This window comes from Miscanthus floridulus, chromosome 2 (assembly GCF_019320115.1).
Source record: "Miscanthus floridulus cultivar M001 chromosome 2, ASM1932011v1, whole genome shotgun sequence".
NCBI lineage: Eukaryota > Viridiplantae > Streptophyta > Magnoliopsida > Poales > Poaceae > Miscanthus > Miscanthus floridulus.
Window position 1 is genome coordinate 111,750,801 of NC_089581.1, and position 20,136 is coordinate 111,770,936.

The following is a 20,136-nucleotide window of genomic DNA, read 5'->3' on the forward strand; positions in this document are numbered from 1 at the left end:
GGAAAAAAATTGATATGTGACACAAAGACAAAAAAAATCATAAAAGTGATAATTTACTTGTACTAATTGGTAGTATAAGAGTGTTGCCTGAAATCATCTTAAAATTCAGGCACCTGAAATATAGGAGAAGTGCTATAATAAACATATTTATAGGACCCGTTCAGAAGATTAATGTAATAGTTACACTTTGAAAATAGAGAAAGGAAAAAAGCTACTCAAGCCATTATTATGGGCTCGTTTGGTACAACTCTAGCTCTAAGATCTATACTAAATCAAATTAAAGTGATTTAAATATTTTTATTTAATGTTTTTAATATAAATGCATTTAACATGCTTGCAAAATGTTTTCTAGAGCTATAGATGACCAGCTCTAAAAAATTCACAGATTTCCTAGAGCTAGAGCTCCGTCAAACGGGGCATGTGTAGGTTTAGAAACAAGTGCTACACCTACACACATTTTGATTTACGACATCGAGATGCCTCGTCAGGATATATTCAAATAAAGCTCATAGGACGTACGGTGATGATGACTTTCTTCGCCCCCAAAGAAATTGAAAGAGGTCTGAGACGGTCTGGCGGTGTATATATATGGGCCGTGCGGCCATGCCGAGACGGGCAACATGGAAGGAACCCCGCCAAATCGGGGAGCAGTAACCAGGTCCAGGAGCAACAGACCACCAGGACAGCCGCCTCGCGGGCCTCCTCCACTCGATGGCTATCAACCCAACCATGACCCACCGGCCGGGCAGGCTGCATGCACGCTGCCGACACAGCTAGCGGCAATGATCCAAGGAGAGCGAGCTGCGCAAGTACGCTGGCCGTGAGCCGAAGAACCGATGGAGCAGGCACGCAAAGGCATGACTGCAAAAATCACCGGAAACAGGGGACTCGCCACTCGAGTCGCTCGTACTATGATGGCCACGGTGATTGGGAAATGTGGCTGCTGGCGCCATCGTGGTATGTGGTCATGTGGAAGGCGAGGCCGCTACGTGCCCGCCTCCTCCTCACAAAGCCCTAGGCCCGTACGTCGCGACCGTGCCGTCCCTCTCGCTGCCCCCCGCCTCCCCCGTCCTCATCCACGCCAATCTCCTCCGTCCTCATACACATCACAAGAGCGCGCACACGATGCGTTGCATGGCTCCGCCACACACACGCACCCGTAGCAAAGCAACCGTGTTATACCCACCCACCGCTGCATAAGTATCTCCGCCGGCTCCGCGCGAGCGATCCAGGCCCGGCCGCGTGCGTGCGACGACCGCACCATACTGCATAAGTATACGCGCTAGCTCTGGCTAGCTTGCAGAGCTCGGTTTCGGCAGGCCGGCCATCTCACTACACTCCGAGCGCGCGCGGCCCCCGCGCCCGTGTCGTCCCGCTGTCCGTCACGAACCGTCGTGTCGATCGTACGTGCGGCAAACTAGCTAGCTGCAGACTGCATCAGTGCGTGACGACGGTTCGTGATTTATCAGCCACGCACCGCACGCGATCGTGAGGACGGAGATGAACCAGTGCGTGCCGAGCTGGGATCTGGACGACCCGGCGGTGGTCGCTGGCCGAGGCGGCGGCCTAAACCACCATCAGGTCTCGACGACGACCGCCGGCGGCGGGGCGCACCGGGGCCTGCCGGTGTCAGCTAGGGCCGCGGGCGGGGCGTTCGCTCCCGTCGTCGTGCCCATGTCGGACCAGTACTACGAGGTGGCGGAGCTGACGTGGGAGAAGGGCAACATCTCCTCTCACGGGCTGGGGCTGCTTAACCGCCCGGTGCAGCACAAGTACCCGCCCGCCGCGCCGCCGTCGTCGCAGCTGCAGGCCATAGGAGTAAGCGCCGGCGGCGGATCGTCTGGGGACCGCGAGACGCTCGAGGCGGTGGTCGGAGAGGCGGCCGCGCGGTCACACTTCCTCTCGCAGTTGCAGCCGGTGCAGCACCCGGCACCTTGGGTCGGGGTGGTGGGCGGCGGCGTCGACGCCGTGGCGGCGCGGTCCGCGGCGGACGCGCTAGTGCCGTGCACCGCCGCAAGGGTGGACGAGGCGGCGGCAGAGGGAGGAGACCCGGGCGCCTCGAGGAGGAAGCGGGCACGCGTGGTTGGCGAGGACGGCGGTCTGGTGTGCACCAGCCAGGGGAGCACCGCCGCCGCGCCCGGGCCAGGCCGCCGCGGCGAGAGCGCGCTGCTCATGCTGGACGCCTGCTGCGGCACCGGCGGGGTCGATGACGTGTGCGGCTTCACGACGACCACCAACAACTCCACGTCCCTGGAGCGCGACGACAAGGGCTCCCCGGACACTGAGAACACCAGCATCGGTGGAGGCGCCAGTGATTCTCGCTGTTTCAGCCGCCGGTCACAGGCAAGCTAGCTATAAGTAATTCATCTGCAGCTCATCATCATATTTATACACACCTCTAGTCACTAGCTAGCTAGCTTCAATGCTTCATGCACTTCTTCACATCTGAATTGCTCCATGCTAAATAGCTGCTGATGCTACATGCTACAAGCATGCAGAGTTGTTTGTGTTCTATTTCCATTATAATAAGCTTATTTTTGTATGGATTTGCATATTATATTCCATTAATTACAATACGGTTATTTTTCTATGTGTCCGTGCATGCATGTTTTGGCAAAAATAATTAAAGAGAGACGGCTTGTGCGACGAAGGGGAGAACGTGGTGATCAACGGGGACGGGGCGATGAGGTCGTCCATTTCCACCAAGAGGAGCCGGGCTGCTGCGATCCATAACGAATCTGAGCGTGTAAGATCCCCCCCTTTTTTTTTCTGCAGTCGTACGCGAACTTGGATAAGTTAGTTGTAGGTGAAATAAAATGCATGGTCCAGCATTATGGCACGTACATATATTTCTGTAGTTTCTTGTCGACAGCGCTCAGCTTTCTGATTGCAAAATCATGGGCCATATGTCAAACAGTTCTATATTAATTACTTGTCGCTTTTAGTAACCACTTAATATTGGGTGAGATTTGTTTGCTCCAACAACACACACGGGCTAGCTTGTTCAGTGGACAAGGGATTTACGTTTGTGTTTGGCTTTGTTCCCAAGCTAGCCAAGCCAAATTTTGATTACTTTGACTAATTTTAGTCATCATTTAGTTGGATGCTAAAATTTGGCTTGACGTCCTCCACCTTTTGGCCACTTTAATTTATTTTGGTAGCCAAAGTTGACCACATCCATGTCCACCAATTTGGTGACTAAAATTTAGCCATACTAAATTTTGGCTTGGTTAGGAGGTGCAAGCCTTTTGAGGTGATTGGTTTCAGAATTTGGGTGGTCCATCATGAAACGGAATAGTTTGATCCACCATCACCTTATTCCATATAACAAACTAAAATTTAGTATAATAAGCATGAGGGATGGATCGTTCCACCAGAATTCATAAGATAAACTCATGATAGGACACCTTATATTGGAGGGGCACCTCTCAAATAAAACATCAGTTTAGAGTTTTGTTTTTTTCTAGAGATACATTGCTTTACTATGTACATGTAGACCTAGTGTATATCTAAGTACGTAGTAACATCTAGTTAAAACATCTTATAATTTAGGATAGAGAAAGTAGACGTTATGTATGAGCATGCACAATCACTAGTTCTATGAGTACACACACATCCTACCTTTATGACCACATATGAGAGAGTAGCTATCGACATGTCACATCACTTATATCGCTAAAATATATAATCATTAGCTGAAAATACGGAACCAAACTGAGTTCAGCTTAGATATCATCAAAATGGTCTCTAAAACTCTTCACCCAATAATCTCTGTTATTATCGTATGTTTACTCAACAAAGTAGCCTAAGACTAAGAGAGGGTATTCCGAGAAAATCTTGAAACACGTCATTTCCGCATTGTACAACTACATATAGAATCAGGTTCCGATAAATGGTTTTTCTTTTTTTGTGAAAATTTATCCTGATAGAAGTTGATTGGACGTTGCCAACATCATCCCTTTTTTCACGGCAGGGAGAAATAACTAGACGTGATCTTTCGAATGTCTTGGGACAGAACGAACCAACATGTTCGAGTTTCTTTACTGTTGTTACCATTTTGGCTTTATACCCTACCGTACCTCACAATCACGTTTTTGCTATGTAGGATAAGTTCCACATAGCTATCACACTGTTTGAAAATAGCTTCTATGGTCTGTTCGGCTGGTATTAAAGCCGGCTGAAGCTGATTTGTTGTGAGAGAAAAATACTGTAGATTCTAGCTGATAAGCCGGCTGATAAGTTAAAAAAAAAAGAAAAAACGAATTGTTAAGGTTTCGAAGCATCCCAGCGTGATAGTGACGGTTGATTGCGGACTCAAAATAAGATGCCATACGTGTTCGACTGTCTCCAACAACCGTGACCCAAAATACAAGACATATTCGTCCTTTGGGTAGCGTTACAGGCAAAGGGTTCAATATCTATTTTTGTTCTTCTCCAACAACGAGATTCAAAAGATAACCCTTTCTGTAAATGAGTGTCCAGGAAAGAGGATATTTATTTGGATTATGTTTCTCCTGCCATCCAAAATGAGTCTTCCATATAGGTACTCTGTTGGAGGCTATATATATTGTGTTGAAGATCTATTTCGAGTTTGGGTTTCATAATAGGTCGACAGCCTTGACAGTTTCATTTGACATGCCGCACCTTTTGCCAGTTCCTTCAGAGCCTTTTGTTCTCCTTTAATAAATTCCTTGAGAACCTTGTGCTGTTGGTTCTTGAGAACGAAAGGACGCTCCAACTTTCTTTCAGCTTGGCATATGGCTTATTATGGGCCTATAGGCCGAAACCAATGCAGCGGGATGTCTTTAGTTGGGCCGGCCTTTGCTTCTTTTTTTAAAGATAATCGGCCTATTTTGTGTTTTGTTTCAGAAACGAAGGGACAGGATCAACCAGAAGATGAAAACGCTGCAAAAGCTCGTCCCGAACTCGAATAAGGTGAGACGAACGATCGCGACTAATCTGACAACGGAGCCAGTATATGATGATCATGATCTGTATAAGCAGACAGACAAGGCGTCGATGCTGGACGAGGTGATCGACTACCTGAAGCAGCTGCAGGCGCAGGTGCAGGTGATGAGCCGGATGAGCAGCATGATGATGCCCATGGGCATGGCCATGCCGCCGCTCCACCAGATGTCCGTGATGGCCCAGATGGCCCAGATGGCACAGATGGCCCAGGGCATGATGAACATGGGCTCCCTCGCCCAGCCGGGCTACGCGGGCCTCACGCCTCCCATGATGCACCCGCCCCCATTCGTCCCGATGTCCTGGGACGCTGCCGCCGCCGCCGCCGCCACCTCCCTCGCCCAGCAGCAGCCCGGCGGCGGCGCCGTGCCGGACGCCTTCTCCGCCTTCCTGGCTTGCCAAGCCCAGCAGAACGGCCAGGTACGTACGTGCAAACCATACCATCTACCTAACCTACGTGCAAACGATGTCTCTGCTGACCGGCACGAATGTATACATGCAGATGCAGCAGCAACCGGGTAGCATGGAGGCGTACAATAGGATGGTGGCGCTGTACCAGAAGATGAACCAGCTGCAGCAGAGCGAGCCCAGCAGCAACCCGTCCAAGCAGTGAGCATGACGTACGTACGTACGTATGTAGAACTGTTTTCTTGTACATTGTTTGTTTGCTCGAAACCGTGTTCTTGCTCCTTTTATTTATCGCATTTGTTCAGATTTTTTTCTTCTTCTCGACAACTGATGAGCCCGGAATCGTAGAGGTGAAATCCGTCGTCGACGCGGTACCTGTAGCATCATGTACTTGTTTTGTCTTTGACCGGTCTAACCTTGTATGACCACACGTTGTGCAAGAGATGAGCGGGTTTTGCACTGGCTGGTAGTCGAACAAGTGATGAAGGCGATGCCTAAACCTGGAAGTGGATTTGGATTATCCACAATCCAAACGGACTTAACCCATCTTGGATTGAAATGGATAGATGATGTCTGGATGTGGATGTCCGTTACCACAGGACCCAAACCCACCGGATTGGACTGGATGCACAGACCGCATATCCAAAATCTGTTGGGCATCTCCCCTCCCCTCCTAAGTCCTGGCGTCCCGCTGCGGCGGCCTCTCCCTGGCGGCGTCTTCACCGCGTCCTGCTCAGCAGCATCGCTAGGCCCATCCATGCGCTCGGCCAGATCCTCTCCCCCGTCGCGGCGGCCGTCTCCCGCCACCCTTCGGCTCCGTCTAGAATCAGGTGAGCCCCGCCCCACCGAAGCTCGTCTCTCCCCAGCCCTCCGCGATGCCGATGCGCCCTGCAGCCTCTCCGTCGTCGATGGGCCACCGAGCCCCGCCGCCGACGTCGCTTCCGCAGCTGTCGTGCCCCTGAAGAAGTGGCGGACCCCGTGCAGTCCCAAGAAGGCCACCATCGCTCCGTCCCGGCGCTGCCTTCGCCTGCCACGGACGAGGAGAACCTATTCCTCATCTGGCCGTGGACCCACCAGAACCGGCTGGGTGCTCTGCTGCAGCAATGAACTTACACTGGCATTATTTGGATGAATGGATTGGACTGGATTGACTCGGTGTGGACTGGATTGGGTTGGATGCAATGAATTTTTTTTAATTTTAATATTTTTTGAAAACTAATTTTAAATCTAACACGGTCGGTTTTTTTAAAACTAACACTTTTGGCCGTGCCTATTGCCCTGGCGTTGCCAAATGCCTGTGCCGCGCCATGCATGGTGATGCGGCAGAGGGCTGACGTGGCGGCGACCGAAATCGCTGACCGCTGACGGGGCAGGGCCTGCCGCGCCACCGATCTTGGCGCGACAGTGCCGCGCCACGGCGCATGGTGCGGCGGTACCTGGACGGTTTATCGTCTCCACCGTGCCTCGTGATTGGAACTGCGTCACTCGCCGCAGCCACGCGCCCATCCACCTATTGCGGCCACTACCGAGGCCTGTGCCGCCAATGAACTTCACACCGGCGACCACCCTGTCACCCCATGGCATCGAACTCTGTGCCAGCGTCGAGCTCCGTGTTGATGAGCCTTTTTGCAACCGGATGTTTCACGCGTTTCAGATGTATTTTTCATGTGTTTTCCCTTTCAACGACCGCCCATATTAACCACCGTAATGATTGGTCTTCAGTTCCATCTTACACGCCTCTCACATTAATTATAGGTGAATCAATCGATCACAAGCACTCGTGGACTCGTGGTGTTGCTCCTTAACAACTCATAGGATATATACGCACGCACTCATCGTGGAAATTCATCAGATGCTTTCGACTTCTGGCCTCCTCCTCCCTGTCTATCTTTTCCGCTCCATAGAATAGATAGAAATGCAACTATAAAGCTGCGATCCTCAATTGTTATTCGGTGGTCATCTGTTGTGTAGTATCTTGGGACGCCAGGAAAGCTAATCATGACGGCAGTGCTGCCGCGATGTATAGAAACGAATATGAAGCAAATAAATGAAGTCCGTGCGCAAGTTGACCACATAACATTTTCATTGTTTGACATAAGTTTGACATAACATAACCAAATAACCCCGCAAGTTTCGGACGCCAATATTCGTTTGACCTAACAAACTAAGACCCAGGAGTGTAAGGATCCCTCGGACGCCTTTGTCTCTTCGGATTTGTTGGCAACACATTGGGAGTGTAGCCAACGTCGGTATGGTCACGTCGACAGTGCGTACGGCTCGTACCCTGCAAGTATATGATACGCACGATTACTTATAATTCTTTATGATCGTTAGTTCATAGAGCATACGTATTTAAAGAAATTACCTTTGTTAGTACCTGTGAGGCTCCTTTGGTACCAAGCGGGGCACCACCTAGCTGAGACATGCCAATCTCGTCCTGCGCCCAATCGTCCCACTGGTCATGCTATCTGCGGAAGCCCGGGGGATCGTCGTCGTCGTCATCGTCGTCCTCGTCGTCCTCGATTACAGGGTCCTTCCCAGCGCTATGATGTGGTGGTGTACGCACCGCGGAAGTGGCACCTGTCATCTGCTGAGAAGAGCCGGCTAGTGTCCTCAAAGAGGCTGAAGACGTGCTACCCGACCGTGCCAGGAGTGGCGGTTCCTCGTAAAGAGTGTCCATGCAGCTTAGCTTCTGAGCTAGCTTCCTGTAGCTCTTCTTCACATTCTGCATAAATAGACGTTAAAGTTAGTGTATTTCCCAAACGCATATACACTGAACAAATATTTTTGGAACGGACAAGTTTATGTTTACCTCCACAAAAGCCGCGAGAACGCCTGGCCCTAGCCCTCTAGACTCGTGAAGCCGAAACGCTGCTTCGTTGGACAGCCTTGACAATTGTGTCGCCTGGGTACAGAATCGCGTTTGGACAGTTTTAGTACACATACTTAATACCAAAAGGATAACAAATTGTACCATTTAAGTATCTTACCACGTATCTTTGAAGCGGGGCTCTCTGTAGCTGTGTGTCCTTCCTAGTGGTAACGTCGTACACATCTTTGATGACATCTTCCTCCGAGTCCTTATCAATCGTCTCCTCAGTGTACGGGGGCTTGATATGTGTCCTCGTAGACCTGTGAAGCCGCCGCAGGTACTCGTCGAAGGTGTGCTAGTTGTGTGGAGGACCCGCATGGATCGAATGTCGTACCCTGTTCTACCACAAATGGATGTGCACGCTGTGTGTCACACGCCAATCCTTAGTCTTGTACCTCTTTCTGCGGTCATACCTGCAACAAAACGATGTTAGTTGTACCACACACCTCTGAATTGTAGCTTTGTTATTAATCGATAACACACCCATGCAATGCTTGGTTGGTGGAGTAAAATAGTGGTGGACAGCTTGTCATTCTTCCAAACTGTCTGCAGACCCTGATGGGCAAGTGAATCTCGACCACATGAAAGAAAATAAGAGGGACGTCGCAGTGATACTCGTCTGACTCGTCCCTAGTGATAGGACTGAGATAGTACTGGAGCTCCGGAGCATCCCAAGGACACCAATGCACCTGAAATTTCGTAATTGAGTTAGGCTATGATATAGTGTACATCGAACAAGACAAATGTATGATAGTAAAGATAGCGTAACCTGGTGCTGTGTTAGGACGTCGAGACCGTCTGTGTACTCCCTATACTTGCGCCTCGCATTTCCTCTAACTAACTCTTCTTCCGTCTAGATATACAGAGCTGTAGGGAGTGTATTCTGCCCATTCCATTGCTGTATTGAACACGATAATGAATTAGCCATTAATAATCTCATTATATGTAATTGCCTCGAAGAATATAGTGAACCAAAGTACTTATCGGTAAACCATTATTAAGGGGCCTCCCAACGGGCCATCGTTCCCAACACCAAACCTGGAGTAGGTAGGAGCAACCCCCAAGGTTCGCATATCCTGAGGTGCGACGGCAGGCAACGCATAGCTGTCGATACGTCCATGCCAGGACTACGCTGCCCCAGTTGTACGCCGTTATGTTCTCCCACGGCTGGCGTAGTATGTCAAAGAAGATCTAGCTGATGGTGTTGCCCGAGGCGTCTGGGAAGAGGAAAGCACCAAGAAAGTGTCAAAGCCACACTCGAGCGAACCTGTCGATCAGAGCCTCCTCAGCCTATGGATCCAAGTAATCAAAGCGCTCTGTGATCCAGGACGACGAAACACCATAACTTTTCCTGAAATTGATCAAAGAAAATGAGACCCGATGGCTGCAGGAAAGCAATGCAAGTATTAAATAGGCTTGAATTACTCACTTATTTTTCTTGAAAGTCACGTCGTCCGGTGGAAGAAAGCCAATAAACTGAGCCACCAGCTCCCTCCAGTAATCGTTGTCAACTATCCCTGTCACTGGAAGTCCCCCCCAACCGAAGGCCAAACATAGCCTTCACGTCCTGTATGGTCAAGGTCATCTCGCCACAAGGTAGGTGGAACGTGTGGGTCTCAGGCCTCCACCTGTTATAAGAATAAAACGACTGTTAGTTGCCTCAAAATTGTTACAAGAAAGTTTACGTACAAAGAATGCACTCGCACCTGTCTACAGCCGTAGTAAGTAGTGCTGGGTCAAGGGGCGGAAGACCATGGTTGACAATACGGACAAGCTCGAGGAAGCCGACACGCCGTATGTACGGCGCGTAACGCTCGTCTCACTGGTGCGTCCTGGTGTGCGTGCAGGGCCTCAAAGGAGGCAAGGCCACCTCTACGTCGTTGTCACTCAAGATATGTGCTCGGTGCTGATCGTCGTACTCCACCTCAAGAATGGGGTACAACGGGTGCTGCATGGGGGGCATTCTGTTACAAATTGATAAACAAAGCGTTAGAGTATTCAAATTAATATTATGTAGCATTGCAAAAATTGAACTACTTGTTATGCAATATGAAAGCACATGTATATATTCAAAGTAAAATTAACAGACATATCACGCACTAGCAACATAAACAACTTCACTAGGAATATAAGCATTTGACGAAACTTCATAAAGTCATCAAAATCGACGTATCACGCACTAGTAAGTACCGATATTTGTAAACTAGTATCTATACCCAAAACCCCTAACTAAATAACTAACTATAAATTAAATAATAAATACCTAATCAATCCCTAAACCCAAAATCCTAACCTCAAACCTAAAAACTACCTACGTAAATCACAAATAAATTCACTAACCTAACTATCCTAAATCACTAATTATCATAAATCAATAACAATCATAAAACCCTAACTATCCTACATTACTAATTATCCTAAATCACTAATTATCCTAAAACAATAATAATTAAAATAACATGAAATCGAGAGGGAGGTACCTTAGGAGCGGGCGGCCTTGACGCGTCGGCGTTCGTGGCGGGCGCGGACCCGTGCGGGCGCTGGCGGCGGGCGGGTGTGCAGGGGTGCGTGCGGGCGGGGGGTTCGCTCGCGATATTTATTCGGCTCTGCCGCGCCACGGATCAGGGCGCGGCAGTGCCACGCCAAGAATCGGTGGCGCGACAGGCCCTGCCCTGTCAGCGGTCAGCGATTCTGATCGCCGCCACGTCAGCTGTCTTCCGCGCCACCATGCATGGCGAGGCACATGCATTTGGCCGCGCCAGGGCAATAGACGCGGCCTAAAGTGTTAGTTTTAAAAAAAACCGACTGTGTTAGATTTAAAATTAATTTTCAAAAAGTGTTAAAATTAAAAAAAAATCGATGCAATCAACAATGCATTTGGTTTGGATAGGTGCTCCCTGTTCGCTGGACTTATAAGTCGTATTTTTTTCAGCAACGAATAGTATTTTTCTCTCACAATAAATCAGCCAACAGTACTTTTAATCATGACTTATCAGCCAAACGAACAGGACTATAGCTATGCCAGGAGTATATATACAGTACTAAAGATTTCAATGAGTGCAGATTAGAGAGATCAACCCACGCACGACTCAAGACCATTACTGTATCTGGTAGCTTAACTTGTCAACCATTTATCCTATCAGATATTTTTAGCACTCCCGATCTCCATGTCCAACTCAGTGGATCGAGTTGCTGGGCCGTCAATCAGAGACGCGCACTCAGGCTCTGACGCTCATGAGCTCGGCCTGGGAACGGAGGATGGCGTCGCGATGGATTCGCCGGACACATGGCCACCAGCGATAGGCTGCATCACGACATGGAAAGAGACGGCAGCAGGCTGCCGTGCTGGCTAGGCCACGCCGGGTACAGAACGCTGCTGCAGCCTTTTGACTCTATCGGGCTTGGCACCGACCGCATCGGCGCCATGCCCATGTAGGCGCACATGCCGCGGGCCGCGGGGAAACAGCTCAATTGCCGGCGGATAAAAAAAAGGCCAAGGCGAGGGAGAAAAGGTGCGTCCCAAACAAAAACAAAGAAAGACGGGTGTCCATGTGTCGGAGTAAAAATAGATAAGTTGAAAACCTAAACTATCTATCTATACTAAAATAAAATTTATAATATATATATATATATTCGTATTCGTGTTTGTTTATAATATAGATACTAAATAGAGTTTCTTTTTTGGCCAAGATAAGAGGATTATAATAAAACTTGGCATGTATATCTTCAAATTGGAAAAAATCTACTTAACCCCCACCTTTTATATTTGGTCTACTTCACCCCCAACTATGAAACCGTATGTTTTACCCACTGAACTTTCTAAAACCGTCTATTTTATCCTTGGGCGGTTTTTAGCGGCGGTTGCTACAGTAACAACGGCTGCTACAGTAACAATGCGTTTGCTACAGTGACATCGGTTTGAATTTTCTTTTTTATTTATTTTCGGTGAATTTTTGAAAAATCATAGTAAATCATAGAAAAATCATAAAATGAAAAATCTAATTTTGTTGGACTCCACATGAGTAGATCTACACAGTGAATATATAATACGGTATGCTTTAGTACAAAATTTTTACCGTAGCCTTAGATTAATTGGAAAATCTAATTTTGTCTGTAATTAATTGGAATAATCCATAGCTGCAACTTCTATGGTCCAATTGTGGTGAAATTTTTATGGTACGCTAATTATTGTATGCTTGAACTATAGTAAAAATTTCGTACTCATTGGACTATGTATAACTTAGTTATAGATAAATTCTAATTAATTACAGACAAAATTGGATTTTCCAATTAATCTAAAGCTACAAAAAAAATTGTACTAAAGCATATCATATTATATATTCACTGTGTAGATCTACTTATGTGTAGTCCAACAAAATTAGATTTTTCATTTTATGATTTACTATGATTTTTCAAAAATTCACCGAAAATAAACAAAAAAGAGAAAATTCAACCCCACCATTACTGCAGCGAACCCATCGGTACTGTAGCAGACCCGCTGTTGCTGTTGCAAAACCGCCGCTGAAAACCGCCCAGGGGGTAAAATAGACGGTTTTAGAAAGTTCAGGGGGGTAAAACAGACGGTTTCATAGTTGGGGGTGAAGTAGACCAAGTATGAAAGGTGGGGGGTTAAGTAGACTTTTTCCTCTCCAAATTATACATGAAAAACGTAAAATAAAAAAGATACAATATTCTATGTAAACTCTTCCATCAACTTAGTGACTCTCTCGATGTAGTCGAGCCTGATAAACAGAGCCTTATAATGTCGAAGCCGGAGTACAATACTATGCTGAATTCAGTGATCAACCCCAAAGATTCGACATACTAGATACTACCATAAGATCCAATATAATGTAACTTATCCAAAAAGCATATGAAGCTATGAAAGAACATCGACAATTGAATCATCAGGCACAACACATTGAATCGTCAGGTACAACCAAAGTTTAAAATCGTCGGCTAAGGCAATTAGTGGCAAGTTTGTCCAGACGCTACAAATGCTATAGCCGGATATAGCGTCCGCTAAATCATTTAGCGGTTTTATAAAATATGTCACAAATTAGTGAAAAGAAGCTCTGGTCTTCCGTCTTCTTTAGGGAACGCCGCTGCCGCCGTAGCTCTTTCCAGAGGTCAGGTCGAGAGGATGTGTGAGATTAGGGAATTGGTAGGGTTCGAGTGGCATTTTGGGCCGTCGCTGTTGTTTTGGTCCCTCCGCTGATGAAAATTATAGGAAGCCCACTCTGATTTCAGCTCACGAGTCGCTAGGAACTGCTTAGCGAAGCTATATCTATCAACCCCGTTTAGCGTTTTTAGTGCGCTAATCTCTGCTATTAGCGTTCAAGATCAGTTAGCGCTAAAAGGGAACTCTCCTAGCGTCGACCTTGCTAATCCTCTAAATCCGGCTATAGTAGACGCTGTACCCGGCTATTTAAAACATTGGGTACACCATAGGCTGCAGATTTATCACCTCCGCGTCATGTGGGGGTATGGACGTCTAATTTTCTCTATGCAACACTCATGATGATGTCGATGACCTGGAATAACTGTTCTCGTGGAGTGTCTAGATGCATCCCTCTCCTTGCAACTAATGGCTACAAAATGACCTTTTGATCATGAAATTCATGCATGCAACAACGATCTCGTTATGGCCATCACCAAAGTCACTGAAAGTAACAATCTGCCAATCGAAAATCATATAATTTCACTGATAGGTTTCTTTGACTAAACCTAAGCAAATTAGAATAAAAAAATGCTGCAAACGAGATATGGTCCCTCTTCTTACCACCAACGAACTCGTGCTGAGAGGAAGAATGATAATTGTCTCTTCACCCACACACGTGGGCCAATTTAGATACTAAATAGATGTATCTGAATTTATTTTTCATTTTTTGTATACGATTCTATATACATATTTGAGAAACTTAGATCGAATATCCATCGAAAATATAATACCAGGTGAAGCTATCTAAAATTAATTATTCATCTAACTAATGACTACTTATATAGATTTTAATGTTTCTTATTTGTATCAATTGAAACTATTTCAATAGTAATGATTAATAATATTTGGTAATTTTGTGTTTTGCCCCTGTTGTACAATGCAATGGTGATTTTTATCACTACTTTTCTAATTTTGTGATTTTGTCATCTCGGTCTTGTTTTAAAGTTTCCATTTGCCCCTGATTTGTAATAGTGCTAGTGAAAGGTTTTAAATGGCTAGAGAGGGTGAATAGCCTATAAAAATTCTCTACAAAATACTATAGCAATTGGTTAGATAACTAAATGGTGATAATAACTTTTTGCTCTAGCTCTAATAGGGTTGCAAGCCACCTATCCATAATTCTAGTCAAGTATGATCTCTAGGCACACAAGAGCTATGTCACTACTCTCTAGACTAGTGACCTAGCAAGACGTAATTGCTTCTAACAAGAAAACTAGCTAGCTAACTAACTCTACACCACACAAGAGAGCTACACTACTCAAACTACCTCTAAGCAAGATAAAAGAATGTAAAATACAATGAGAGGTAGAGAGTGTTATACCGAACGTGGCAGGTGACAATCAATCAATAATGAATACCAAGTGAAATCCAAGGAGACAATTGACACCCAATTTTTCCCGAGGTTCACGTGCTTGCCGGCATGCTAGTCCTTGTTGTGAAGGTCGGTTCACTTGGTGGTTCGTGAGCTAATAGGCACCATGCCTAGCCCAACACTTGGGCGCCGCAAGAACCTACACAAGATGAGGGCACTCAACTTCACGAGCAATTTACTAGAGTGACTTTTGGCGCTCCATCGGGAAATAAGCCTAAGAACCCCTCATAAATCTCTGGGAGACGATGGCCATGAACAATCATCAACTCGTACCAAAACTCCTCCGCTGCTCCAAGCCGTCTATATGGCGGCAACCACCAAGAGTAACAAGAAAATTCCATAGCTCACACGATCTCTAGTGCCACTAGATGCTCAAATTCTAAGCAAATGCACTAGAATCACTCTCGGCTACATGCAACAAAATTAAATGACAAAAAATAGAAATCAAATTTTGCACAACATGAAAAAGACCAAAGTATCATTACCTTATCTCTTTCTTTCAGACATTCATTGAGCCTTTTTCTCCCATTCATGTAGTCTTGATCCAAAATCCTCCTTGATTAACTACTCTGATACACTAAATAACTTCAAAATTGACTCCCTTTGAAGCTTGATCTCGTCGAATTAAAATTTTGAGATCCTAGATTTAAACTCTACCAACTCCAACCACTCTTTATTAACTTGCTTAGGAGTAAGTATTAGGTATGTATGAAAACTGCCTTGACTCCAACTCTTGACCAAGCCCCCCTTAATAGTATGGTCAAAGAAAATTGAAAATCCCTAACACTACATCAAAGTGCCTTCAACACCAAGTCACATTTGGACACCATTGTATATTTATCTTTCATAAATATTCTTGTTCCATAAGACGAATCTAATCATCGAAGCCAAGAAAACCAAACAACCTTAATGTAAGTAACTCTTTGTTATAAACACTACTAACACAATGTTAGTCACATATTCCTGTGCTGATGAATCATCGAAACCCAAACTAGGGGCAATTCTAAAATTAAGGTGGGCAATACAGCCTAACACACAAATCATTCACCACCCTCATCATAATGTTTTGTGGGCAATACAGCCTAACACATTGTATAGCACAGTTGCACCAAACAATCCAATGGCCTTGAGCAACTAATCAAGTGCATTTTAAATTTTAGTTCTGGCTCCGTTTGAAGTGCGATCTTGTCAAATTCAATTTATCTGAGATTCTAAAATTATTCTCAATCTATTTCGTCCACTCTTGATCACTTTGCTCATAGTAATTCTCGTGTATGCATCAAAATGTTCTTGGCTCTAACTTGAACAAGCTACTGAAAGCTCTAGTTTGGTTTTGGTGAATTGATGAAACCCTAAGTGCTAACCTAGTTTATCAAGTGATCATGAGATAGGTAGCACATTCCAAGTGATGAAGTAAATGAAGACCATGACATGATGATGGTGATGACATGGTGATGATCAAGTGCTTGGACTTGAAAAGAAGAAAGAGAAAAACAAATGGCTCAAGGCAAAGGTATAAATGGTAGGAGCTATTTTGTTTTGGTGATCAAGACACTTAGAGAGTGTGATCACATTTAGGTTTGATAGCTGTACTATTAAGAGGGGTGAAACTCGTATCAAAATGCGGTTATCAAAGTGCCACTAGATGCTCTAACTCATTGCATATGCATTTAGGATCTAGTGGAGTGCTAATACCCTTGAAAATGTTTGTGAAAATATGCTAACACATGTGCACAAGATGACACACTTGGTGGTTGGCACATTTGAGCAAGGGTTAGGAACTTCACCGGTGGAGTGTCCGCCCGTAGAGTGCGGACAGTCCGACGGTCCCTAGACAGAAAAGACGGAGGTCACTGTAAGTGACCGGACGCTGGTCTCTGTAGGACCGGTGCGTTCGGTCAGTAGCAGCTGAAGAAGCGCAGCGTCGGTCATCGACCGGACGCTGGCGCTAAAACGACCAGACACTGACTGGCTGCGTCCAGTCACACTAACATGGTCATGCACAGAGGAGTCGCTGAGTGATCGGACGCTGGGTGTGTCCGGTCGAGCATGACTGGATGCGTCCGGTCGAAGAAATTCGTTTCTGGAACCTTATTGGAAACGACCGGACGCTGAGGGCCAGCATCCAGTCGATCCGACCGAAGTGTCCAGTCACCTCGTGTTGTGCCCAGTAAAGGGGTATAACGGCTCTATTTCGTGGGGGCTTCTATTTATGCCCCATAGCCGGTTCAAGCTCACTCTCTTGGCCATTTGCATTGACATAGCAACCTTGTGAGCTTAGCCAAAGCCCTCCTACTCATCTCCATCATTGTTTCATCATCATTGTGAGATTGGAAGAGAGTGCATTGCTTGAGTGATTGCATCTAGAGGCACTTGGCATTCGTGTTTCGCTGCAGGATTCACTTGTTACTCTTGGTGGTTGCCGCCACCTAGACGTCTTGACGCAGCTAGGATCGTTGAGCAGAGGTTGGTGATTGTCTCCGGCTCCGATCGTGGTGATTGTGAGGGGTCTTGTGCCTTCCTCGGCGGAGAGCCGAAAGGTAACTCTAGTGGATTGCTCGTGTCATTGAGTTACCTCACTTGTGGGTTGGTTCTTGCGGTGTCCAATTATGTGGATGAGGTTCGTGCAACACCTCTTAGCCGCTGAACCACCAAGTGTTGGTCGACACAACGGAGACTAGCGTGCAGGCAAGCACGTGAACCTTAGGAGAAAAATTGGTTGTCTTTTGCCCTTTGGTATTCTCCCGGTGATTGATTTAGTATTCATCTTGTGATTGGTTCACTCCTCTACACGACGGTATAATCACCCTACTCACTCTTTTATATTCTTGCAAACTAGTTGTGGCAAGCTCTTTAGTGTAATTAGAATTGAGAGCTTGCTTTGTTATTTTAAGTTCATCTAGTGGAGCTCTTTAGAGTAGCAAGATTGAGAGCTCTTAGTGAGTAGTAACATTGCAAGTTGTGTGCCTAGTAATTATTGCAACTAGAATTGTTGAATAGGTGGCTTGCAACCCTTGTAGAGCTAGAGCAAGTTTGCATTTCGCTATTTGTCATACTAATCAAATTGCTCTAGTTGTTTTGTAGATTTTTAAATAGGCTATTCACCCCTCTCTAGCCATATTAGGACCTTTCAGCTACTCATACCGACCACTTAATAGTACGGACAAAGATAAACAAAAATCCCAACATCAAGTCTAAGTGCCCCAACACAAAGTCTATACTTAGATACTACCACATCTTTAGTCTTAATGAATATCCTTGGTCTATATGTTGATTCCAATTACCGGACGTCAAGAAGACAAAGTTAGCCACAAATCCTCGTGATCAATCCCCGAAACTCGAACAAGGGGCCTCAACATGTTTGGTGGTTATTAACCAAACAGTTGCAACACATTTTTGCCAAACCTTAGGCGACACTTACCATAGAGAACCGAATGGTACCCAAACTCAATTTGCCATAACTTAGACACTTAGTTAAAGTTTGGCTACCTACGAAACAACTCTATTTTTCCACTTGTTAGTCATGCCACAACCTTGGCATGTGCTTAACCTTAGTAATGGCAACCTGTGGTAATAATCCAAAAAGACCTTAAGATCCTAACACCTTAGCTATATGATATTTTTGTTGATTTGAAATGGCCCAAGTGTTGGATATATTATGGGCTTGGCCCATATAATATTTAATAAATCAAATAAACTCTATGACTCGTATTAATTAATGCGCGATCTTTGGTTTAATACTATATGGGGTTTTGACTTGACGTTGACTCAGTTAATATGGTTGGACATTGTCTATCTATATTGAGAAGCTGAGAAAAGGATGTTGGTGTGCCACACGCGTGCGTGTGCCACTGACGCCGCCGCCGGCCAGGCCATGGGCGTGGCAAGCAGGCAGGCGAGCGAACGGATGGAACGAGTTTTGCCAATCAAATCATATAATTACGGGAGTTACTTCCTTTTTTGTGTCCTTCTGCGCTCGCACGTCTTCTCCGTCCTCTTATCTCCTCCTGCGCCTGTTCACTTTCCTGGCCACGAGTTTATAATCTCGGCTGCTTCGTCGGTCATCTTCTTCGCTTCTGAGACAACAACATATTCAACTGCCCTAAAGCTTCTCCATCCCAGTACTTGTGCGTACGAGTTCGGGGAGAGTAGGCCTCTGAAACGCCTGCCGTCTACGAGTTCGCCTGCTCGGGTGGAAGCAGTGGCAGATCTAGGATTTTTACGTAGGGTATGCCGAACCAAAATTTTGATATCTAAACAGGTAAAAACCGTTTTCATGATTTGGTAAAGTACCATAAAGTTTTAAGATTAAATAATAAGTTGTATAAACTACCATATAAATATAACTCACACTCACCTGATTCGATGTTGATCGATCTTTGGACAACAAACATTGAATGGCAAGGTTTTTTACAAAAAAAAAGATCCAAAATGGTTTCTGCATGTGCAATATTAGGCAAACATTGAATGGCAAGCCCCTTGGCAGTCTCTGGCCTCGACGCCATGGCTACACGACTCCGCCGCAGCCTCCGCATGAGGCACACGATGCCGCTACTGCTATGACCGCTGACCGGCCGACGATGCTTGGCCTTCGAGACCGGGGCTTAGCATGATGGCTTCTGGAGCGCGATTGTCCACATGCCCATCAGATCCACGCACGATCAGACGCCGCAAGCCCACAACCGCAGCGAGTCGCGAAGCCGGGACTCCATACCCAGTACTCGACGAGTCGACCACTAATAATAGGGAAATAGTCGGATTGTGGTCGTCGTGAATAAAGCAAGTAAATCGCGTTTGCGCAGGAGGCGGCGATTCTATACGGGCAAATGTGCGATTGACTGAATTTCTTTTTTTTAATACATAATACTCCTATATTTACGCCTGTACACGGCTTGATCGCATATATATGCCGTGTAGATTCGCCCCGGGTGGAAGGCGGCAATCACATTTTTGAGTAGTGTCGCTGATGGCACGACTACTCGCTACTGGAGAACTTCATCTCGGGTGATTGGCACTTCTACTCGTCTATACTTCATTGAGAGGGACGACTACACCGACAGACACTATGTTTTCGAGTGCATCCGGCTCTGCCGCTGGACATGTTATTGTTAATTCAACCCTTCCCGTAAGGTTTTTTGGCTTCAATCTCGTTTCTTAGTATGTTCTACATATTAGCCACAATAAGATTATACAAGCACATACATGATGTCACAAACCTTTTTATTATTGCTATTTTCTAGATTAAATTATTACTAAAATTACCTAAAATTCTAACAATCCAAAAACGTAATAGGCAAT

The 20,136-nt window shown here is 46.0% G+C and overlaps 1 protein-coding gene across 1 annotated transcript; it reads left to right on the forward strand.

The window, feature by feature from the left end:
• The first annotated feature begins 1,139 nt into the window (after nt 1-1,139).
• LOC136527843 (transcription factor UNE10) lies at nt 1,140-5,681 on the forward strand. The gene is made up of 5 exons (XM_066520696.1): nt 1,140-2,343; nt 2,630-2,746; nt 4,870-4,935; nt 5,005-5,385; nt 5,468-5,681. The coding sequence occupies exons 1-5, from the start codon at nt 1,501-1,503 to the stop codon at nt 5,576-5,578; spliced, it is 1,518 nt and encodes a 505-aa protein (XP_066376793.1). The 5' UTR covers nt 1,140-1,500; the 3' UTR covers nt 5,579-5,681.
• Nucleotides 5,682-20,136: the final 14,455 nt, after the last annotated feature.

What these genes read in the sequence shown, in the direction of transcription:
- LOC136527843 (XM_066520696.1), top strand. Translation starts at nt 1,501, where the DNA reads ATGAACCAGTGCGTGCCGAGCTGGGATCTGGACGACCCGGCGGTGGTC. An exon ending in GTTTCAGCCGCCGGTCACAG is followed by an intron (nt 2,344 to 2,629) that starts GCAAGCTAGCTA and finishes AAATAATTAAAG; the next exon opens with AGAGACGGCTTGTGCGACGA. An exon ending in TCCATAACGAATCTGAGCGT is followed by an intron (nt 2,747 to 4,869) that starts GTAAGATCCCCC and finishes GTTTTGTTTCAG; the next exon opens with AAACGAAGGGACAGGATCAA.